Here is a 25,744-nt window from a genome sequence, read left to right on the forward strand (position 1 = left end):
AGCAGGAAAACCTTTAAAATTGGCTTTTGCATACAATTGCAACATTTGTTGAATTGTCTTTTTTCCCCCCATGGGTCAAATACTGCTGATCTGCCACAACACCTTTTAGATACATGCTTTTCAGCATCTGTACCTGACACAGGGCAGCATGGTGGTATGGCCGGGGCCGTTCTGCATGGAGTTTGCATGTTTGCGTGGGTTCTCTCTGGATACTCAGGCTTCCTCTCACAGCCCAAAACATGCACATAATGGGGTTAGGTTGATTGGTGAATCTCAGTTGCCCTTACGTGTGAATGTGAGTGAATGGATGTCTATCTCTTTGTGTTATCCCTGCAGACTGTCAGACTGGCAACCAGGGTGTACCCCGCCTGTCCCCCCATGGTAGCCAGGATAGGCTCTCCAAACTCATAAAACAATGTTTGATTGTAAAAGACCCCCTAGCATCAAAATAAATTTTAGGGGCAAGTGTAATTTGCAGTAATTTGCAAAAACCCCAACTTGCAATAAAAAAGCAATAGTTCTGTATTTTGTATATATTCATGTTGTATTCTCTGTTCTGTTTAAGCCTATTTTAAAAAGTTTGTAGTGCAGTAAAAATCAGATAAGCGATTGTATGACAGTTGTTAACTTTGATGACACAGACATTATGTAGGAGTAGGTGATGAATAACAAGTATTGATATGTAAATAGACATGAATATGGTGAGTTTATTATGTTACAGTATGTTTCTAAGTAACTAGGCAGCATTCCTCTCCTGACTATTTGTAGATATAACACATTTTGATTTTAAAAATTAAAAACAATTCATGAAAGTTCGACCTAGGGATCCAAAATCACATGATATTTAGAATCCCCATATACCACTCCCTATATGCCTATATGTTGACAATACAAACAATGGCAGTAAGAAACATAGTTTTAAATAACTTCATGTGGAATTATTATCACTTTGTCCTTTAGACCAGACTTCTGATCTTGAAGGACATATCAGAGGTCAAATGTGAGATAATATTTTAAATCCTCATACATTACCCTCTATATGTTGATAATACACACCCTACTTGCAAGAATCATAGTGTCCACATTATAAGGATTTCTGTCAATTTTCAACCAATAAATCATTAAGTTGACCTTGAAGATCTTGGCGGATGTTGTTAACATTAACACAACTGCTCCAATAAAACTCTACTCCCTCCTATTCAAGATTAACACAGACAATAGAAAGTCTACTACTTTCACACTTACATTTAAAAAAGTATTGTGTTTATTGGCTGTGAGTACAATGAATATTTGTGCTTGTATCTCCATAATACGGTTTCCCTAAATACCAACAGCAAAAACGACTTGCACAAAAAATATTACCTGGAAATGCTTGTGTTAGTCATAAACGGAGTTTGTTTGTTTGTTTCACTCTAGGTAATACTCCGGCTGGTCGGCAGACATTCCAACATTTACACCTGAGGCTATATTTAAGCACGTAAATGCAGAAGACGCACCACTCTGCAAATACTTTGAAGTAGATTTCTCACTGATTTTCATTTTGATTCTCCACACAGTTTCATTCAAACCATGTCAAAAAAGCGGGCCCTTTCTGAAATTTTCATGCGGCAATCACCTTCAGCCTCACTTTCATTGCTTATTGATGCTGGAGCAGTTCACCTGAAAAGCAGCCAAAAGCCGGGACCCATCAGTGAGAGTGGAGGCTCTGATGGGTTGCGCCCCTCTGTTTTCGTCTCCTTTATCCCAAGTTGTGCTTACAGTCTCGTTTTTTTCCCCTCTGGGAGACAAAAATATTAACTTTCAGCCTGGTGCGGCTGCCAACTTCCTGCAGCTAACAGCATATCCTGTCCATCACAGGGGCTACTTTGGATGAGTATCTTCTGGGTTCTCCGAGCCCAAACTTTGCATTTTCTCCATCTGTTTTTTCTTATTTGTTTTGTTGATATTATTTTGTGGAGATTCCTCAGCAAGAAGCAATATATTGCCAGGTCTTTACTTTTACTGGTTTTGCAGGCTGGTTATTTTATTTTTTGTCTGTCTAAACATGAGGACACTGTTCCATTCCCCGTGTTGCACTATACTGTAGTGTTGTACTCCCTAGGGTCGTTTCCTTCCTTTTGTGAAAGAAGTACAGAGTTGCCTCTTCATATATTGACTCTCTGCTTTTAAATAATTAAAAATGCTCAAGAACAGTTATCCTCTCCCAATGCTTGCTTGGGTCACCATCTTCAGCAAACTGGATTTTCACATGCACCTCAAACAGGCTCTGGCACTACACTAGCTAATACAAAATATGGATTTATTTTATTTGATTTTTTTTGCTTTTAAGGGTTTGTGAACAATATTTTCCAAGGCCTGTTAAATCATCTTTTTCTCCAAATTGTCAGTGCCTTCAACAATACTTGCAAATATGGATAAATGTGTTCATCACATGGTAAAATAGCCTTTTCATGAAACCTGAAAAAATGCCAGTTGTTCCAATGTCGGAGATTTGGTATGCCAAAAAAAAAAAAAGGAGGTAGAAACAAACAAAAGAGTGCTCTGGCTGTTTTTTCACTGATAACTAGTCATGATAAATAGGGTTTTTGCGGATCTACCAACGTGACTTTTCTGTTTTCTCTGCTCACCCTGAAATACAGGAACAGAATTAATAAGAACTCACAAACAAGCCTTTTTTTAACAAGTCCTGTTTTCTGCAGCTTTTACTTCCTTGTTCAGTATAATGCCGACTGCAATCGCAACACATGCCTACCTTGCTCATAACACCCCCCCCATCCCCCAACACACAGTAAAAATGATGAGGACACGGGAGTACTGGTTTACTGTTACAGATAACTGTAACTAAACTCATTCAGTATGGTTACACCACTTATTAAATACAGTCTGCTGTGTTCCCTATTGGGCAATAAAATAAAATGCATGGTGCTCCAGGTATTATGTGTTAGTTCACATGCACTAACACATAAGACCTGGAAGGTAAATTATTACACTAGGGACTCCGCAACAGTTTGGTATCTATATATATATTCTGATTAACTTACAAACTGAAAATGGAGGGCAAACACAGTCAGAGTAACAAAAGGTGGATGAAAAAAGAGAAACAGTCGATCAGAGATGGGGACACGCAAAAACACAAAGATGGACATACCAGAAGACAGATGGGACTGAGAGAGGGCTGGCAGATGTGGCAGTGTGTATGTGTTTGTTTGTGCGCGTTGGTGTCTTTATGCTCCAGCTGAGCCTCAGCAGAGCGGCAACACAGAGGCCAACTTAAATGGGGAGTAGAGATTAAAGGCAGTGCTGAGGCCTGCAGCCTCTGTATTCAATCACCGCTCTCCCCAACATCCCAGCCTGCATGCTGATCAAGCCGAAGTGAAAGGAGCCATGCACCCTGCCACTCCCATACACCAGTGCCCAGACTGCACACTCCTGCCGTCATGAAATGCGACTTTAACTTTTCAGTTAACATCAATACCATCACACTATATAGATTTTATTATTATATTACCATTATTTCATTTTTAGGTTGTCTCAGTGTGCTGTGAAATATATTACATGATTGAGCATCTTTACATCTTCAATGTAACTGAAAGAAGATAAAACGTTGTGGAAAGAATTGTGCTTTCTCGTTAATACTTAAGCAGCCTATAAAGCCTCAGAGAATTGAGATAACTGAGCTGAATACTGTAGTTCAGGTGGGGGATTAGGAATGGATGGGATCCATAGGAGCGAATGTGGATGTGTGACCAGCCTGTTTCACTTTTCACTTAACAAACTCCAAGTTCATTTATATTTATGTGTCTTTGTCGAGGTTGCTTCTGCTTTAGATTCCCCTGTAGGAAGGGAGTTATTTATAGCTGAGTGTCACCTGTTGATTGCCACCGCAGTGTGCAGTAGATGGATGATTCATGTGAGATTAAACATTTTTGTTCTGAAACTTCTACTTCCCTGGAAACATAAGTCACTTTGATTTTATTCTTTTTTCAAACAATGAAGTTTAGCTTTGAGTTTTGACATAATGTAACAACAAGGAGGTGACCTTGGGCTGATAATATATAAAATTACATTCTTTTCACTTGATATAACATAATTATTAGATTATGTTATATTATTTGGTGGTAAAATGGTGATTCCACTTTTAAAGCTTTAAATGTGGTGGTATGTGTGATTGAAGATTAAACTGCAATATCCAGTAGGGTTATTGCAATACTAGAATTTTAAACTTGCTACCTATACACAGGACATATATGATACTCAATATCATTTTCAAAACCACAGAGTGAAGAAAAATGCAAAATAAAGATGTGCTGTAAAAAAAAAGTAGGTAGTTGGTACAAGCGTATTGAGCTATGTCAGTGTTTATTTCCTGTATTTCTGGTGACTTGGTACTTTGTGTTCAGTGCTGATCAAATAAGAGTTGTATGGTAGGCTGCTTCAGTCTGAGACATAAGTAATCATGTTATTCTGTTAAATTAACATTAGCTATCTTATGGATTTGCAGAATTGGTAAAACTTGCTGGCTAGCTTCAACATTAACCAACGTTACCATGTGCATCGGCCAGGTTAATACATGTTTAAATAATTGTTTAAAAGTTTAGTTTTGCTGAAATTGGAGATTTGCTGACCGTATGAAATTCTTCATAAGGACCAGGGTCTCAGTTTTTAAGTCATTTTACCAAGTTCACTGTGCTACTATTGTGTATTCAGCTACTAGTGAGTGGAGGGCCTGTGTGCCTGCCCTTCAAACGAGTAGCTAATCCAATATTAATTTTTAATATTAATTAGTATCCAAGTACCAATATTTGCAGGAGGATGGGCCTATGTCCCTTTTCCGGGCTGTGTCGGGCTGGGCCTGGGTCCAGGGCGAGGCACTGGTAACCCTATCCTGGGCAGGGTGAACTGTTCCCTCGATGTTCTACTCATAGGGGTCTTCTGAATCACTCTTTGTCTGGTCCCTCACCCAGGACCAATTTTCCATGGGAGACCCTACCAGGGGGCAGAAGACCCCGGACAATATAGCCCCTGGGATCCCTGGGACACACAAACCCCTACCACTACGATAAGGTAGCGATTCGCTGAGGGGAAAACGGTCGATCTACATCCCTGCCCTCACCTTTGGTCACAAGCTGTGGGTAGTGACTGAAAGAACGAGATCGCGGATACAAGCGGCAAAAATTAGCTTCCTCCGGAGGGTGGCTGGCCTCTCCCTTAGAGATAGGGGGAGAAGTTCAGCCAGAGTAGAGCCGCTGCTCTTCAACATCGAATGGAGCCAGTTGAGGTCGTGCAGGCATGTCCCACTGACAGAAGGCCCCGGGGCAGACCCAGGACATGCTGGAGAGATTATACCTCTAGGCTGGCCTGAGAACGCCAGGCAAGCTGGAGGAGGTGGCTGGAGTGAGGGAGGTCTGGGCTTCTCTGCTGAGACTGGATATCCGGCCCTGATTAAGGAAAGATGGATGTTACGAATATTTCTGAGCCCTAGTTATTTTGCCTATGTTCCAAGTAGGGAGCATAAGACAAGTACCACTGCATTCACAGAATTTTAGTATCAAAAGCTGCCATAAGTATTGGTTCTAGTGACATCCATAATTTCAGCATGTAGTGCTGCACATATTTACAGCTAATTTCTAACTCTCAACTGTCTTTTTAGTATGTAGTGTAATACACCAATAGTAAAAGTGTTTATAGTTATATTATGACAATTAAAGCTAAGTTCAAGCATTATTTAGTTATGGCACATTTGTTTAAGTGTATTCCATATATATAGCCCAAGACAGAAACGCAAGCACATAAATGCCAAAAATTCCTGACTTCACACATTTTCTTTCCTTCGCAGACATTAACAGATTATGCCAAGAAGTCCTTCACATTAATTATAAAGCCTACTTGAAATAATTGTGCTTCCATTTTTGTAGCCACTTAATGGTTGTGACAATCACCGAGAAGCCCTCGAAATGGCTTTGCGAGATCACAAAATATAACATTGTCTAAGATTATCAAGAGCAGCAGACATTAGCTCACTTTGTGTTGCATTTTAATCCACAACAAATAGAGTTTTTGTCTGAATTAGAGACATAAAGGGGCAAATACAAACACCTCCAGTCGACTAATCATACTTTCTGTTCTGCAGTTACATTTTTGAGTTGCATCACAGCACTGGAAGCACTTCCAGCAGCACTACAAAGACTTTGTGGCACCCTGATGCAGAAACATGAATCCATTACTTTTTCGTATGTTCTGACTGTGACTCAGAAGGTTAGTTTTTGTTTTCTCCTTTCACTGTAGGTCCACATTCTTCTTCACATCACGTTCAAAAATGTGTCGGTGCTTTGTACGGAATGCAGAACATCTGCACGAGTGCACCTTTTTGAAGTTTGGATAAAGAGTTTTTCAAAAAAGGGCTTTTGTTCAACTGATATTTTGTTGGGGAAGACAGGTTATAAATCGTGAATATCCCTAGCGCCCTAGCGAGGGCCTCTGTCCATGTCAGTGAGAGAATATAAATAAGGGGGCTAGAGAACATTTTTATATAAGAAAATGAAGTGCAGTAACAAAGACGACCCAGTAATATGACAACTGTAGTCCATGGAATCCATGCATGTGCAAAATGTATATAAGCTCTTATCAAACACACTTAGTTATAGATACTATATTAAAGCATACATTCCAGATCTAATCAGGAGACTAACGCTGTCTGACATTAGATGCTTCCCCGAGGGGAACAGAACGACAGAAATGATTGGACTTTGACATGTTCTGGGTCGATAGTCTGCTAAACCATAGCAAGATTTAAGGGATTTCACCTGAACATCATTGCCCTGTTGTGACGTATCCTCAGGGCGAGAAAAAATGTGCTTTACTGCTTTAGTGAAGTAGCAGCATGTGTGTAAGCACATGAACTTTCCGGTGATATCGAGGCTTACAGTGTCTTATTTGTTTTACTTTCCCCCCCCCCTCCATTTTAATTGATGGTCATTCATTGTTTCGCACCAACAACCTGTTATTAAGCAGAGTTCATTATTCTTAAACACTAACACTGGGGAAAAGAGGGTGCCTCTAGGGAAACACCATTCTTTATGGGCTTTACACAAGGTCACAGTAGGAGAAGGGGGTCCCTGCTTCATTATGTAGTTAATAGAAGAAAAGCATTTCATTTGTATCTTACTGCACTTGGACTGGGACCTCAGTAAGATTGTGAAATGTCTGGTTTTTTCTAGCAATAAACTGATTTATCACATCTTTGTTTTGTAAAAATAATAAAGTACCACTTTTTGCTGAATTTAGAAAAAAATGTTAAAAGGGGTAAAAACAAACAAACAAAATAAACAAAACTGTCATCAAGACTTCTACTTTATTATCATAGTGTACTTCTATCTCCACATAAACCATAAAACCAAGGTAGCATTTTTACATTGACACACTCTGGAACCCATTTTGGACAAGCTGTGATTACTGCGTGGAAGAAGGTCATGGAGCGAGACAGTTACAATGTCGCTGGAAAGAGAGTGGAAATAGTGGTAGATTTAAGCAGTTTTTCTACTAAATTCTACTCAAATGTCTGACTTTTAATAATTTGTAATGTTATGAAAGGGTGTATTTGAACCCAAATATGATGGAGGCAAGCCTCATTTGCCATAATGAGTAATCAAGTTTTAAACAGCATTAAATTACAGTATATAGACAAACGTTATGTGCTTACCATTATGCACTGTTCCCTTTAAATGTATTACTGTATATGTTGTTACATATATATGTTACATACATGGTCTAGGTAGCAACTGGAGCAAATACAATTCCTGTGTCCATTATTTGGACACTGTTTTTGGTTTTAGTAAAGACAACATCAAACAGAAAGACAAAAACGGACAACAAACAACTGTGTGATTAATAGTTTCAGTAACTGAAATCAATACTACTAAGCTGTTAAAAAGCTTTGAGCCCAATCATATTACCAATAAATAAATAAATAAAAATTCCAGCTTTAGTATTTTAGCATACTGTACCTAGTGAACCCTGAGTGCAAGAAAAATATGTGTGTATATGTGATAATAATACACATGCTTCACTGAAATCAAGGGAAAATGTCCATGTGAATGTGATTTTGATTTTAGATCATATAGCCCAGCCCTACTGTAAAGGCAAACTTCATGGCTAGAACCTTGAGTTTAATACACCAGTGACACGGTGGGACTGAAAACACCTGAACTGAAAGATTAAGAGTTGTGTCCCTGCCTATTTACAGTACTTTAGTCCATAAAATATAGTCAGAATTAAACTAGTTGTATTTTTTGTATTCATTTTCATTACAAATCTTCCTTTTTTTTTCTTTTCCTTTTCAGTACACATTCGCCTCTTCCTAAAAGCTCAAAGTCATTCACTGTTTGGTGAAGCTAGAGACAAGATGAGAGAAAGAGAGCCTTTGTAAGGTTTACTTAGGTGAGCTAATTCAAGGGATATCATTAGCTTCCAATGTCTTCCGGTTGCTCAGGGTAGCTGGTGCTACTGTTAGTTTTCTTGAACAAAGTGAGAAACCATTTCAGTCAAACATTCTCCATTGTGCGGGTCTAAAGCTCATGTCCCCACAAGCCACAGTTGCTTTTTTTTTTAACTTTTTTTTTTTTTAATTTAGATTATACAGACCCAATTCCAAAACAGTTGGAACTTTGTCCATCCACCACTTTTCTTCTGCTTATCCAATTCAGGATCACCCTATGAGAAACCGTTTCCAGGCTCTCACAGAAAACTATTAGAATAGAATAGAATAGAATAGAATTCAACTTTATTGTCATTGCACATGCACAGGTACAGGGCAACGAAATGCAGTTTTCAGACTCGTGGGCAATTCAAAGTCACAAATTAACCTAACTCCTGTATCTGCATGTCTTTGAACTGTGAGAAAAACAAGTGAGAGTTCCTCAGAGAGAACCCACATAGACACAGGCAGAACATGTAAACACAACACAGCCAGATTGTGGATTTGAGCCCACACCCTTTGTGTGGAAACATTGTGTAAAACTTAAATGAAAAGAATGCAGTGGTTTGCAAATCTTATAAACCTTCTTGTACTGGGTTGTTTTAATATATGCGGCAGATGTTATAGCTTTTTTTGTCAGAGAGAAACATTTTTTGTGTTGCTTATTTTTAATATTTCTTTTATGTGAATATCGAAAAGCATGACAAATGTATGGCTTTTTTCTTTTTTAAGAGAAATGGGTCACAACTTCTAATCAGCCACCCTATGCAGGAGAGAGGCAGCTCTGATGTGACATCTGTGTGACACATTCCCAGTGTAAATGTTAACTGTTAATATTTACCTAGTATAATGCGGACCATGTTTGCCATTTCACTTTTGTAAATTAATATACTAACTTGTACTGATTAGCACATGGGTCATCACTGAGAGACTGACTGGAATCAAAAGCAGCTCTTTTTATGCTTATTATCTTGTGCTTGAAATTTTAGACATTGAGAACTAGGAGCAGAATATTTATCTTCATGAGATTTGTGCAGAGCAGAGGCTCGACTTACTTAAGTTTTCGTTATGGTTGCATGGCAATATTCAGTTAAGTATGTCTGAGTGCACATACTGTATGTAAGAAAGACAGAGAGGACGATAGAAGTCTGTCTCATGGTTATATCCTTGGCAATAGTTTGTGTGCTGCATTGTCTGCTTATATTCTTTCATGCATAATTGTATGTTTTAGTGTGTGTGTTTGTGCCTCAGTGCGACTGCTTCTTTGCTTGAACATTTTAGGGGAAAACGCAGCAAAGAAAAATCAAATCACTTCCACTTCCTCAAAGCAAGTGAAGCACTCATACAAGCTTGCTTCACCCAAAATAGATCGGCCAAGCTACAGTTCTTTTTCTCCCTCACTCTCTCTCTCTGCATGATGAAGAAGCGCTCCGATGAGAATTGTCTCCAGAACTTTCTCTGACTCATGGCAGCATAGGCGAGGTATTAATAATTCCAAGGCTAACTTTTTATGAGATTTTGGTCACTCTAGTCTAATGTGTGTGTGTGTGTGTGTGTGTGTGTGTTTCAATCAGTTAGATTTTTCTGAGTTTATTTTAATTAAGTATCCAGAGCAAGTCAAAAAGTAGTTCAAGATATCAGCTGCCCTTAGGAAAAAGTAAAAAGAAACTAGGAGATTAGTTTAGATTAGTTTAACCGGAGATGGAGCAACCTAACAAGATTTGTTTTTATAAAAGATAATGAAATCTACCTTCCAACAATTATATTCTATTAATCAAATAAAATAATAGTGAGTGTATCTCTGTTTTTATTAAAGTTAATTGACTACTATGCTAATATGCTCCACACCAATCAGAAACTATGGTTTACAGTATTGTTTTTAGAACTGATAATAGGTAATAATTTAGAATAGATTATTTAGATTCTAAAGACAGTGGATTGTTTTAGAGGAAATACAGCATGTGTCATGCTGGTTAGTAAGGTGGAGGTTGCTGGACGATTTTGGAGAGGATCAGGCTGTATGCCTTGATCTTGTATGTTTGTTAAGCCAAGCTAACTAGCTTAGCTAAACATGTTAGCTGAGCAGATGTGTTATGTTAAGCTTGCTAAGCTAAAACCCTTTCACTTAAAACATAAAATGATTGTTGTTTTTTTATTTTTATTTTTTTAAATATGTCTTTCATTCTGACACTCCATCAGCTTTCTGCTCTTTTACCTGAAGCTGTAATATCGTCTGCTCTGCTCTCCTTCCCGTCACACCACATGCTGTTCAACTTGCTCTTCCAGCCTTGATTAGGCTTGTTAAAAGGATTTGTTTAAAAGCTAGCCCATCAGGCTTTAGGGTAGGATGATGACACCAAGGTTCTACTAATGCTACATTTGGCTAAAACAGCAGTATAGACTTGCAATGTTGGCGCTGGACTCTTTTGTCTCGATCCAAACAGCTGTAGTGATATAGTATTTAAGCCCGGCAATGTTTCACACTCACACTGTGACTTCTCTGAACAGAAATGGCAGTCTCCAACTAGCTTAAATGACGAGTATGTGAAAAATAAATTTTTGTTTAAACATTACATGTATTGCATATCTGCGTGTTAGCACTGTTGTAATTGCTTCACAGCTGCGCAATATACACAAGTGACTTGGCTCCTCGGAGACACAATTACAACAATGTTTGCTTAATACACAAATCAATACTGCATGTATATATTTCAGCATTTAAGGTTCTTCCCCTTACACAGCATAATTTTAGCCATGCTAGTGAGATCACAGGGCTCCACAGATGCTGATGGTAGTCACTTGGTTGGTTCAAATGACAGCAAATGTGTGGCGACTCTAAAGAACTACAAAGCTCTTGTTATCTCCTCCTAATACAGTTTTCAAGACTATTGCTTTGCCGCTAAATGTGTCCAATAACATCGTCCCAATGATTGTCTTTGAAATTTAAATGTGACTAAATATTTTTAAGGATAAGCTTTACATATTTTGTGCATTAAAAAGCGGGCTTCCAATTATATCTATCTGTTCCTGTATCCTGTTATTATAGTACAATCACAAGCCTACCTTCCAGTCAATCCTAGTCCTAAGCTAATTATACCTTCTCTATAAACAGATATTTGGATATAAATATGCAAACTCTGTAGACTAATATTTTTGTGCTGTAAGGCACTTCATGATATTTATTTTGAAAGGTGCTATATATAATTTACAATCAGTTTATAATACCTGAAACATGATGCAGCATGTTATTTGAGGCAGCATGTATTAGTTTGCTTTAAAAAAATCCCAATAATAATAATAGTAATAATAATGCTAAAAAAATGCTAATTGTGTTTGCATTAGTAAGTGATGGGACCATCTTTTCTCACATGCCACTGTGAGCAGTTAAGGTTTTATCCCCATGTACATCCCATTTATAATTTGTTTGTTGCACAGCCATTGTTAAATGGCTGAATTTCATTTACAACTTCAAATGTGTGCCGTGGTGTTCATTTACCATCCAGAGACATTTTGCAACTATTTTTTGCATGGGAGGACTCATCTTTCTTATGTACGCTGCCATGAGTATTACTGGAAAATGAGGGCTAATTAAAAACTCATTCGGTTAGACCGCACTTCAGTATCTCAGTAAATGTCATGTCAGAATGTGTTTTTGTGCTGCATTTACGAGGACACTCAAAAATGGTTCAGTAATAGCAGCTTCTTGTTTAGCACAGTATGCAATCTCAGCATGAGTCTAACACACTTTAGATTTTCAAAGGACCAAGAAAAAAGAAGAAGAAGAAAAAAAAAAACAGCAACCAAACTATACCAACCGTTCATAGCAAGCCTTAACCACATATTTATAAATATCTTAGACATTCAGATCAGCAGATTCTTAGAAGTAGCTTTTTCTTTCATTTGGGTCTCTTGAGCAGCAAAACGAGACAAAAAATAATATATTTTTTAAAAATGAATGAAAAAGCACCTTCTGAAAAAGACGCAAAGCAAAAGATGCAAGCAGCGGGGGTCTAGTCAAGTCTTCCTGCAATGCCATGCTGGACATTTGTCAAATAGCCCTGTATGGCTGTGCAATTTTAATGTGCTGAATAGCGGGAGAAGGAATAATAAGAAACAGGAGCATGTCAATAACATTACGTTGCATTAAGTCATACGCTGTGCCACATGAATCCATCTTCTGCCACAGTCAGAGCCTTCATTTCACTCTAGGGTGGCCACACATACATTTTAATCAGGCATTTGGCTGGCCAAGCTGACAACTGCTCAACAACAGGAGCCGATAAGGTTGATGATGAATCATAGCACTACTAGTACAAGCTTTGGGCTTCTTTCTAAGGATTCCTTCCAGTTTCTGATTTTTTTTCTCCACTGTTTATGTGGCGATCCCCAAAAAGGGGATTACAGCTTCCTCTCGTCACGGTCCATTTTCTTCATGGGATAATTGTGAAAAGACTGCATTACTGCATGTAATAAATTGTAAATGAACAATGATATTTCATATTAATTCTGAGAAATACAGAGTTTGTGTTGTGGACCAAATGTGCAGTTATGCTGTGGTGAGACAGCCTTATCGGAGCTGTGTATCCTCTAACATTTCAACTTTTTCTGTAGATCCCCCAGGACCAGTGGGAGGAGGGATACTTTGTTGTGTTGGGGAGATTTGGTTCGGTTCATTTTTTTTATTCTTTGTTTGTTTAGCTTTGCTGTGTTTCACAGTGGCAGAGTCTGTCCTATCCTTGGCACTGTGTTCTGGAGGCAGAGCCACAGGGACGCTTGGAGCAATTTGTTTTAGAAAAGAAGCAATGAAGTCAACTCCCACATTATTGGGAGATAGAGACCAGCTTGTCTTCAAGTTCTCTTACATATTATCTGGAAAAACTGAAACACCTAGAACACTTGCATTTAGAACTTGTTTTGGCATTTCCCTAAAGACTTCTGTGAGATTCCCCCCAACTATCAAACAAATATCTTTCTGTCTGTAAAACTGTCTGCAGAAACAAAGTCCACAGGATGGCAACCCAGATACATTTTTAGTATTAACTTTTTATTATCATTTTTAGTAGCATATTAAGGATGCTTGCGGAAATTTGATTTAGAATTTATTGCAAGAATTCGAAAGTTGGACCATATTTTTACATTTTATTACTGGTTTAGTTATGGACTGCTGTGAAATCTGAGGAAGATATTTGTTATTATTAAGGATTAATTACTTACTGTGGACATACCTGTGGAGCTGTGTTTCTGGTGTTAGTGCTAACTGGTTAACATCCAATATGATGAATGAAGAAGGTGAATATAATACCTGGCCAACATCAAACTGCTTTCTAAGCATGTTAGCGTGTGTATAATGGCTTTTAACTCTTCTCATTAAAGTCTTGCATCAGCTGGCATGGATGAATTATCTTAACATTGACCAAACTCCATGAAACACATTTGTTACACTTCAATTTAAAAGTGAAATTGTTTTTGAGTTTTACAGCCATAAAATGTGTTCAAACGTGCACAGAAATTCAACCCGTTGAATAATTTGACAATTTCAATTCAAGGCCTCAGTCACACAAGCCTAGATACTCATCAACTACCCCCTGGAAAAATGTGTATTTCCCTGTCAGTTGGTGAATGTTTGCTTGTCACATAAAAGGTACTGCGCACAAAAACATCCTTGTGATTGCTTTGGTCCCAAGCAGATTGCTGGGGTGCCTATTGTTGGATTGAAAATGGCAACTTGTCTACATAGATTTGCTAACTAACCAGTGAGCTGTAATGAATCTTGAACAAACTGCAACACAATTTGATAATGGAAATTGTGTTGTGCTAATCTTCAAAGTAAAGGTTGTGCCTTACGTTGAAACCAAAATGTTTTAGAAGGTGAGCAGTGTGTGTTTCTGATTTGTGCTGGACTGTTAGCGGTTCGTAGTTGGCAAGAGTTTGGAGACAAGCCTGCGTCTTCCATACAAACTAAGGCTGACCATGACAAACAGCTAGCAACCAAAACAATTGCAAGGTTTTCAGTACAACTAGCAACTTCAACTAGCTCGTTTTGGCCAATGTCACCTAGCAACAGCAAAGAATTTTAGATTTGGGGGATACACATTTTTTTCTTAGCAACCAGTGGTTACCGTGGAGTTACTGACCGGTCTTTACTCCATGTGTGATTGGGGCTTACATATGAATGTGTCAGATCTAAGTTGTAACTTACGCTTTAACCCCTTTAAATTTATGCTGCAAGCTTCTATGCAACCTGAAATGCACCTCCTGAGAAATGTAACTATACGTCTGGTCGACGGATACCACAACAAATTAAATGGTGTGGAAAGTTGCACTGTAGGAATAAAAAGAGCTTGCAGTTAGTATGTAAGTTGGTTTGCCACAGTCTAAGTGGGAAGTCTAAATCAAGCTTTAGTCATCAGTTTTAGCAACCTCCAGCAAACACTTGAAGTCCTTGAAGCTGCTCAAGGACTACTCATTTTATCCTAGCGACCAGTGGTTGCCAAGCAATTCCTGACCAGTTTATAGGCCTGTTTCAAAGTTTTAAAGGTATATAATCCAACAGTTAAGATCAGTGTCAGCAGCTCAAAAATATACATTTAAATAAAACATGAAATATTTTTCTCTGTCCTATTTAGCTTCATAATGTGAGTAAGGAACTGTTTCGTTTTAACCTCAGTTTAAAATTAGAAGATTCATCGTCATACCAAGAAGTAGTATACTTTACACGGCAAGACAACAACATAAAACAGATATTAATTCAGTTTCCTGACAGCTACAGCTGTGGCGGCAAGAGCAAGACCCCTGTTTGATGAAACATAGTCAATTAATGAGCTCCATCGACTCAAAATAGACCAACAACAGAGAATCGCAGCGTCAAATCAGCCACAGTCTCTGAACTTGTTGACTTCGCACATGGTAACTCGGTGGCACAGTGATTCACAACATTGCATAAGACAGATCTAAACAGTCTGTCCAGCGTCTTGCGATGGAAGAGTTCCAAAAGAGGAAGCAGGAAGAAGGCAGTGAGTAGCATTAAGATGCGCATAGATGCAAATACACATACAGCAGTTCAGACATCATTATCCGACATCAGGCATTAAAGATAGAATAGATGCAAGAGGTATGTTAAGTAAGAAGGCATGAAAGAGAAGAAGAGCAAGTGTGTGTGTGTGTGTGTGTGTGTATGTGTTTCGATGGGGAAAGGGCGCTTCATCTCACTGCAAAACATTTCAGACAGTGAATTTTGTTGGCATGCCTTTCTGAGCAAAGGCATCTTGTGTTAATTTATCTTTCTGCACATCTCTAATCACGTCTCCTGTCTTCTTCGTAGAGTTGTATTTATAGATATAACAAATTGTATACCAATAACGCCTGGTAACTGGCTGCATGCACACACAAAAAGACACACAGACAATATAGGTGGACATGGGTAATGATGGGTGCTGTTCTTAATTACGTCGATAAAGTAGTTGAAATAATTGGCCACTTTGATGTGGTACTTAATTTGACATTTATTGGAGTACAGTACTTTTACTTTGACCCTATATTTGACAAGTGAACCATCAAATGCATCTGCCTGGGCAAATACCAAATTTGTGTTACTTTTCCAAGTGGGTTAGCTAATTCTGCATTCGTTTATCAGTGACCTGCCAGCTCCTTGGAAGCAGTCGCAGTAGTTTTGCAAAGCATTTTTCACACTCTGTTTCTGACATTTTGGACAGAAGTAGCACTTCTGCCAAAATAATTTGGCCTGTTTCAGCAGAAAATATGTCAGGAGATGTTTTAAGCTTGTTTTCACTCGTTTGGAATATAATTTTTTGGTGTCAGCAAAACACACAAAAATGTGAAACAAAAGAAGAAGAATTAAATTATGAAAAGGTTAAACTATTAAACTGAAGAATGTCCGTGAATGCTGCACTGGTAGGGGTGTGTTGTTTCAGGTATCACCAGTGAGAAGATTAATTCCAGGAATTTGTTTGAGTAACGGATCCATGTGTCTGAACCCTTACCCATTGCTAAAACACTACGGCTCTGTCTAATTCCCAGAGACAACGTTTTGTTACATCAATTAATTTTTGAATATCTGTCTTCTTATATAAATATATTAATTAAAGTGCAGCATAATACTACTTAATCAACGTTTGAAGGTACTGAACACATGCAAACCTATATCCATAGACATATTATTCAAATAGCACATGTAAGAGTATAGCAAGCTAAATATTATATGCACACAGCCGTGTTCTCAGTGTGTTTGACCATGGCCACCGCAGGTACCTGCATGTGGATGAATCCTGATAGATCCCCATTACCCTGGGTGTGACCCCTCGCCGCTCAGTTCATTAAGCTAGCCACCCAAGTGTTCGCGACTCAAGTCCAGATTTAATCACAACTTCCATCCTCTTGCCAATCACAATTAGATCCCGATAAGCCTCTCCAAGATGGCATCCGAGGGCCTCCACACACAGACAAAGGTTAATTTGCGAGCAGCAAGGGCCCAGCTACAAGGCCAAAGGTCGCCTGATTGAATACATGGAAGGATATGTCTGTGTGTAAGACAGTGGGGCTTGGCAGCAATTACAAAGTTCATCAGTATTCATGCGTTTTATTCATGGGTAATGGGAACATTACCTTCAAAGAGGTGCACTGATTGGATGTGGCCCTTAATGGGAAATAGCTCATGGGTAGTCTTTAGGTGGCTGAAATTTAAAAGTAATTTCTCCACCATCGTCTTTTAAAGTCAGCCCCATTACAGTGTCCCTCTGCTGGCTTGTGAGCGGTTCCAGTGGAGATGTCGAGGGCTAAGGATCTCAGGCCTGTCAAACCTTAATGAACGCAAATCGCTTTCACAGTGAAAGAGACAAAATGGTATTCCTGCTGATGTGGTTAAAATCAGTTAAAGGAAAGTAGATTTTTCATCTAGCCCTTTCACATCTCCAATCTGTTTATTCAAGTTAGACACCTCAACGCCTCTTAGAAAAAGAAAGTTGAATTCGTGAGCAATTAAAAGGACATCAAGAGGTGCACACTTTCACCAAGGCCGGTGCTCTGTCTTGTAAATGTAAATAGAAGAACCTGGATGTGCTCCATCATTGAACCTTGCTCTTACTCCTCTCTAGCTTTTATTAAACCCAGCACTGAAATCACACCTGCCTGTACTTCAGCAGGGGAATAAAGCATCTACTTTCCAGGATACAACCGGTACAGCACAATGAGTCTTACTTTTCTGAGGTTAAATGATCTTAGCATGCATATTAATGTGTCTAGAGCCTTTGCTAAAGATAAGGACATTTCAGGATGTGCATTGGTTGTTCTCATAAGACCTGACACTACAAATTAGCTATTGTTAACCTGCTGCCCTGTCAGCTGAGCTACCAAGGATTTAAAAAAAGTTCTACACTGCTGAACATACAACATAACACAAATTTAACAGAAGAGACAGAGTCATTTATTTTGCCCTGTTTATGATTTCATCTTTCTGACCTCGTGTCCTGTGGTGCAATGTCATTTCCAGGCCAGCTGGCAGCGGGGACTTGTGAGATTGTGACGCTGGACAGGGACAGCAGCCAACCACGGCGGACCATCGCCAGGCAGACGGCCCGCTGTGCCTGTAAGAAGGGCCAGATCGCTGGAACTACAAGAGCTAGACCTGCCTGTGTGGACGGTAAGAGAGAGGGGCAGGGGTAGATTCTGACTTAGCTTTGCTGTCATTAAGAGTGAAAACTACTCAGACATGAACACGATTTTCCTCGGGGTTGTTTGGCTTTTACATTGAATTGTGTTTGCCTTGAAGCATGTAAAGAAAATTGAATGTAAAATTAAGCCACATCCAAGCGTAGAAAACTGCATCAACAGTCTCGGGGCAGCTAGATTTTCGCTGTTTTTTAGTTAGGGCTTAAGGTGGATAAACCTACAGTGTGGAGCAAAGTGGATCACAGGGCTTTCTTTATGTTAGTAAAACCTGCACTAAATCTTTTTTTCTGTTTCATCTTTAAAAAAAAAAAAAGAAGAAGAAGAAGAAGAAGCTCCAGGGGTGTTTCTAAATCCCTCACCAACAGATGGACTTATTTTTCATGGAAGAGTGGCACTTCCTGTGCAATAATGTCAGTTTTAGTCCAACCAGAGTTCTTATTGTTATTGATATTATTAATAGAGAAGAAAAGCAACATTTGTCATTTGGAAGCAAAAATGAAAGCTGCTTTAAGCTCTCTAAATTTAAGTGTGTGCTTAATTTCTCAGGATGCTTTATCCTAATAATAAGATCCAAAATAATAAGACTGTCATCTTTAGATCAAGCAATTTGAAGTCGACATCTGTGGTTATCTGCTGATATGAGCTGCAATTTCAAAATAAAGAGAACATTTTATACAGTTGCACAAGATAAAGCCAAACTCTGGAAAATGCCCCGAGTGGAGGCTATTTAGTGGTCATGTAAATTTCTGTCACTCTACGGTGATGCAAAAATCTAAATACACTGAAATGTTCTGGGAGAGTGTAATACGTGCAGACATCTTGCAGATGAAGGAATTCTTAATGTTGACTGTCAGAGACTTAGAGACAGTTATTCTAAACAAATACAAGTAGCTACATGATATAAGCAGAACCGATATTAGCTATTTGACAAGCAATTTGCAATAGCTGATTAATAAAAATATAAAAAGATGTTAGAAACATTGGTTAACAATGTTACAAGTGTTGATTTTGCATATTTTGTCTGCCAGAAGATCCTCTGCAACTTTCATGTTGACATCAAATGTGAACTGCATTGTTAAATCATCTTAGTAAGGACCCATAAATAACTATGCATACAAATGTTGGAGAAATGTTTTAATATTTTGTGTTTCTGAAGAAAAGAAGTTTGGCCCATACATCAGATTTTTACATCACCAGATATTGGTCCTTACAATCCTATATAGTCGGGCAGTAGTTTCCTTATCCAGTTGAGTAAAAAGCCAACTGTGTTTCATTGAGCTTAGTAGCATAGAAATAGCAAAGTCAGCTGCAGCAATTACACGAAGAAAAAGGCTAACATTCATATTTCAAGTGGGAAGTCATTACTGTAAGCATTGTTATTAAAAATCTTGACATAAATGAACTTTTTATTACTGAGATACAACACATAATCTCTGCATTTCCTGAATAAAAGATTAAGAATCCTCACCTTCTTGCAAAAAGCTCTCCAAAATATCAGCACAACTAAACTAAAACATCCCCTAAATGCTAAGTGCTCACAATGTGTTTTCAGATGGTAAATGCATAGTTTTCAATGGACAGCCAAAAGGGAGAGAAATGATCATTACAAAGAAAAGAAACTTAATGGTTGTTTACAGTAGAAAAGGGCTCATTAGTTGTTGCCCAGACATCTTCGCATACATTTATTTAACGAGGGGAAGCTCGAGCTTGGTCATCTCGAAGCTTTTTCTCGTTATCACCATTCTGGCTCCATTACATCTCAAAGAATTTTAAGAAATGAGGTATCTTCGCTGCAGCCCCATGGCCTTTTACTCTCTCTCATGATGTGGCCTCTACACATTGAGGGAGGGGAGGTTGTGTGCTCAGGTGAAGGCAGAACAAATGGCTCTATTATCAAGAAAGACCTGCAGTGAACTGTAACTGTGGATGTCTTGTTTTGCCTGTTTTTCAACTGTGCCTTCACAGTTGTATGCCTGGTTAGAGGAGCTACATATCCTCAGTGCTCTGTTTGACTGTTTTTTACCTGCTGATCTCATGAAGAGACGGCTTTGAACCGTGTTTAAATGGACTGAACGTTAATACCAATTTGTTCAGCAGACAGGAGTCAACATGACATTCGAAATCTGGTCTTTCTCCAAAATCATTTTCTTCCTGTGGCTAAACTGCTTCACACTGAGCTGCGCGTGTTTCGTTTCAAGGAAGTTCCGATCTTATTGACATAACCGCTCGCGCTGTGGAGGCACTTCACTTTTGCCATTAAATAAGCGGTATGCATGTTTCATAAATCCTCAGTATCTTGATAACATCAGGAAGTATTTGTCACAACGTGGACTCCATGGCGCACCGTGGCATTTTGTGTAGGCTAGATATGACTCTTATTGAAGAGAGCTTAAGCTTATCAGCTTGCCTCAAGAGACCCGTGGAGGTGGATGCCAGGTATAACCAACTACTGAAAAAAAAAAAAAAAAGAAGACCGATAGTGTGCATATGCGCTACATACATTAACAGGGCACACTGCGGCATGGAACTTTTTCCTTTTCAAAGCACATTTCAATTCGAAGTGCTCAACACAAAGCACGAAGAAGCTGTTTTGACCATTGTTTTTAGGTGTGTAATTACTTATCCTATATGCATAATTTATTTAACCATTAAGCAATTAAGTACTCTGTTGAAAGCTCTAGGCTTTACTGCATTTTTGCTTTTGCAACTAAAATAAACTAGAATTCCTACCTATGTAAAGTGTGATGATTTTCCCCTCAGTCTTCCTGTTTCTTCTTCATACTATAGCTATAGATGTAAAAATTCTGCAATCAGTGTTATGTACTGTAGACTCAGAACTATCCTCCTCCCCAAATTAGAGAGGATAGGCCTGCAGTAAATGTAACAACTTATAGTAAATCCACAAAAGCAAGGTATGTATCTGTATGCACTGCATGTAGGTTTAGTGGTTCATTTTGCAGGTAAACAGCATATACCCACATCTGTGCAGGAGGATTTTACTATGATCTTAAAATAATAAAATTAACACATAGCTGATGATTTTGCATGCAATATGTGGCAATTGCTGCACACAGGGGACTTTGCAGGCAGTGCCTTCTGCCAGCCATTATAAAGCTTTATACAACATAATAAAACAGCAATAATCCCTAAATCCCCTAAATAACCTCAGATTTGAAATCTTCTGCTAACTAAAATAAAAGCATCAAGCATTTTAAACGCATGATGGTGCGTTTTTGTATTTGGTTAAAGGTGTGTGTACATGCACGTGTGACTGAATTGAATGTTTGGTTTCGAGCATGCCCGTACGCAGATGCACATCTGTGTACATATTTTTCTGTCAGATAGTGATTTATCAGTTTCCTTCCATAATGTCACGTTGTTTCCTGTCAAAAAACTGACAGCCATACACAGACACACAAGCACTCAAGCACACACAAACACACACTTCTTTATTGCTGTTCATATTACAAAATCTCACAGCTTGATATTATTGCCATGCAAATTTGAGGCGCTTGTCTCCACAAATGCAATCTTATTTGTTTTATATTCAGACTCACACTCGGCTCACTTTGGGAACATTGAAAAAGAGAGCGGGTGGAGGGTGACGGGTGGGGAGGGATGCTGACAGAACAGACCACAAATGCCACAAATGGGATTTCAATCAGTTTTAATCTACTTGAGTCCTTGAGGTCTGCGCTCTGTTGTAATATGCCTTTGCCTTGGCTGACACGATCGGTGTCCTTCATGCTTCAGACTCTGTTCACATCGGTCATTCCATGCATACAGGATAATCCATAGCTCCGTCAACAGCCTCAGACTGTTTCTGTTTCTCGGACGGGACCTGGAAGATGAAAAAAAAAAAGACAGGGAAAGCTGTAGTGGCATTGATCCTGAAGAGCCATCCTCTGTTGTTGTGCATTTCCCATCTTCCACTTGCTCTGTGTGTTTATTGCTTTGAGGAGGTGAAAGTAGGAGATAAGCCGTCAACATGATAAGCTTTCTGTTGTCGCGCTGTTTGATGCACGAGTCAGTAAGGGAACGTGCTTTGAGAAAATAAAACAAAACCCTGCAGAATTACATATGTGGCATAAAATGCTGTCTTTCTCTGACCCTTTCCATTTCACATTTTGTTCTTTCCCTCTTCTTTTCCTCTTTGCTTTTTTTTTTTTTCAATTGTCTCTGTCACGCACTGCAATAGTGTCTTTCTTCAATGGCTCTGGCTATTTGAGGCCTGAATCACACCCTAGTGTTGCATAAGTACACCCTTTAGTAGCTACAATTTCATGCTCTTGAGCCTTTTTACATCTGTGCTTGATGATTTTTAAGAGAGCTGATAATAATTCTTTTTATGAGGCTGAGAGACCAAGAGATACTATTAGAGAGAAACAATGTTACCTACCCAGACTTGCTGCAGGCGTGAGGGGGCTACAGAGTGAGCCAGAGACTTGGAGGAGCTTGTTACAGGTGGAGTGTGGTGGTGGTAACAGTGGTAGCTCAGCAGGGAGCCCCTGCCTCAGGTGAATGTGCTTGTGTTTGATTTTGTTTGGCTGAAATGAGGACATTGATTCAATTCAAGCATATACTGTTATGTCCAACAATAAATGTGCAAACCTCTTTCGGAAACCTATTTAGCCTGGAATTGCAGAAACAGTGAGTGACATGATCGAGCTGTGTGCTAACATCATGGCTAGACCAAACGTCAGTCCTCTTTGATATAAGCTGACATTTTTTCCCCAATCTTTTCAGACTAGAATGAGCATGTCCCACTAACCAGTACAAGAAAAACTTCAAAATTTCTGTCCTTATTTCTATATAACTACATCATCGTTGAGTTTCACAAGCCATTTTACATTCCACCCTGATTTTATAAGTTGCTTGACATTAGTGTGAGTGAAGTCTTATGTCTCTTAGGAGTGAGTAGTTTTAATTTAATGGTCAAAAATGTATTAGAACACAACAAGAAACACTTTTTAAAATCTACTTTTTCAGGTTCCAGTGTATTGGCGACAGGGTTGTTCAACAACACAGCGCACAACTAAAATATTTCATAAAAAGTGCACTTTTGATGAATGACCTGGAATAATATTTTTTTTTTTGGTGGTTTTGTATTTCAGAATATTTTATTAATCCCAGAGTATTTTTTTAAATTACCTGTAACATTCACTTTTTTTTAATGTTACCAATTTCTACTTACTTACTGTAATTGTTAAATTCACATAATGGATTTAATGTAAACTGTGACTCGACTGTGGACATATTACCTTGCTATATATAGTTAAAGAGCAACATTACTTTGCACACTGGTCAGATGTCTCCACTGTTTTATAAAGATGCACTAATTTTCTTGACTCATTCCGATTTCCAGTTTTTTCAGTATTGCCTTGGAAATACTGGTTTTTGCAGATTCCAAGAACTGTAACTGGCAGCATTTACAAGTAAAAATAACCTTTTCTTTCATGAAAAATTGTATTTTCTTAATAAAAGAAATTATGAAACTCTGCAAAGACTGCAGGATTTTCTGTCAACTGAAAATAAAGCACTCTGCCGATTGAAAGAGGTACGGATAATAAAAGGATGCTATGTGCTTCACTGTTTTTACCTCAAAAATCAAAAGCAGGTGGAAAAGATTTATATGACAAAATAAATGTCATTTACTCACATTTTTCCCAGTCTGTTTATTAATTCCAGTCACTGAATTTTAACTCATCTGAGCTTTTGCTAATACCGAGGCTGCTGGCTTCTGGCTGGCTTCGAATTCTGGATAGTGTTAATGGTAGTGTTAGGATAGAGTCCGTTTTTTTTCCAGATTGATTAAAGACACATTTTTTTAAACATTATTGAATGTTCTAATTAACTTTATATATATATGTTATATTAAGAAATGTAAATGTGTTAAGACAGATTAAACTACAATCATTTTTTTAAAAATACTGTTCCTATTTTTTTGTACTACTGTTTTTAATCTAAATAAATACTTTTTCCACCACTTCTAAAATACAGGTTGCATTGTCATTTCACTAAGCTGCATTGCAAGCTTCAAAAATGACTCTTCCCACTAGACTCACTTCCCCGGGTAGCTTGCATATGAGGAATTGTTCCAGTGAATCAGTCAGTGATAGAGACAACAGTATGCGTCAGACTCAGTCTCTGGGCTATTAAATAGTACCACAGCTCCAATCATACTGCATCAGCACACTGGTTTGATTTGATCCAGAGAGGAAAGGAGGGAATCACAGTCTGTTGGGAAAACATGTCATGTCATCTCCTGTAGCCAGTTAGCAAGCTAGCCACTACCACAGTACTGTCTAGGGGCACAGAGACTGGAATGGTCCAGCAGTGCAATTGTAATATCACTCTTTCTATTTTTCCCTTTTTTAAAATTTTCTGTTTCTGATGTGCACAAGTATAGCAACGACTGAACACCATGGGCTGCAGTCTTGTCAAAGGGAGAGGAGTGAAAAAGGGCAGGCAGATGGGGACTGCAGCCTGGGGTGGGATGCTTCTCCTTGGGTGTGCTGGCTTAGAGGCTGTAGCCTACTAACTGCAGTGGGACACAAACTGCATGATTCTTTTTATGTACCAATAATACCCAGTACAAGCAAACCCTCCAGTCTGCTTCCCGTTTGCTTCCTGGATTTTCTTATTGACAGTATTGGTGCTATTAACAAAATGTATTTTTCTTTTGCAGAAATCTCCCATTTATCATCCAATATGCACTAAAATATTAACTTCAAATAACAATACTATAGTAATGGATATACAGAATCCTCTGACACTTTCATTTTATATTAAAAAAGAAATGAGAAAAACAGTACATCCACATTGTATATTTTCATTTTGGCATCAGTCTTTTGTATACTGAGCCACTCTCCGTGTATGTATCATATGTGGTGTGAATCCATTGTGAAGGACCCATTAGCATCTCGTGGCCTGTAATACTGGAAAATGCATTCACCAAACAACAACTACTGAAAAAGATACAACTGAATAATGAAAAACGGAGAAAATAAAAGCGAACGTGAGAAAAATGGCAAAGGAACACAAATGGCCACATCTGACTGATTTCTGAGTTTTATACTGAAGGTAAAACTGCAAGTGTTACTTACATCAGCTGCTACAGTTTTATTTTCTGCAATAATGAGGCACTTTGACACTGACCATTGTTGTGAATTCTATATTCTCACTGCTTTTTTTGTTCATGGGACAGGAACTCTAAGAAACTCAGAATGAAAAGTATTGAGTGAGAGTTAAAAATAGCAGCATCTTTCTTCCCCAACACTCTTCAAACATTATCCAAGCAAGTTGCTCCAACTGTCAAGCCATCGGTTTTGCAGGCTATAAAAGAGAACGAGAACAAAAAAATTCCCAAATGAGCATTGTCCTTTTTTTTTTTTGTTTTGTTTAATACTTTCCTCCTGTTTTTCCCGTTTCTTGGGCACTCTGAATTTTTGGAAAATATTACTGCGGAGCTCTCTTCCCCCAAGAGCGACTGCTATCAAAACAGCTTCTTTGTGAGTTTATGCACGCGCACACACACACATCATGAACTGGTTTGTGTTTTGCAGTATGACAAGCAGAAATATAATA

At 38.5% G+C, this 25,744-nt stretch overlaps 1 protein-coding gene across 3 annotated transcripts in view; it reads left to right on the forward strand.

The window, feature by feature from the left end:
* The window catches only part of tafa5a (TAFA chemokine like family member 5a), a 160,850-nt gene that overhangs the window by 76,867 nt on the left and 58,239 nt on the right, over nucleotides 1-25,744 (forward strand). For all 3 annotated transcript variants that reach the window (XM_040035045.1, XM_040035044.1, XM_040035046.1), the window contains exon 2: nucleotides 17,979-18,128. In XM_040035045.1, coding sequence (XP_039890979.1) covers nucleotides 17,979-18,128 — 150 coding nt within the window. The remainder of the gene's footprint in view (nucleotides 1-17,978; nucleotides 18,129-25,744) is intronic.

Source organism: Simochromis diagramma, unplaced genomic scaffold (assembly GCF_900408965.1).
Source record: "Simochromis diagramma unplaced genomic scaffold, fSimDia1.1 OVJJ01000816.1, whole genome shotgun sequence".
In the NCBI taxonomy this organism is placed as follows: Eukaryota; Metazoa; Chordata; class Actinopteri; order Cichliformes; family Cichlidae; genus Simochromis; species Simochromis diagramma.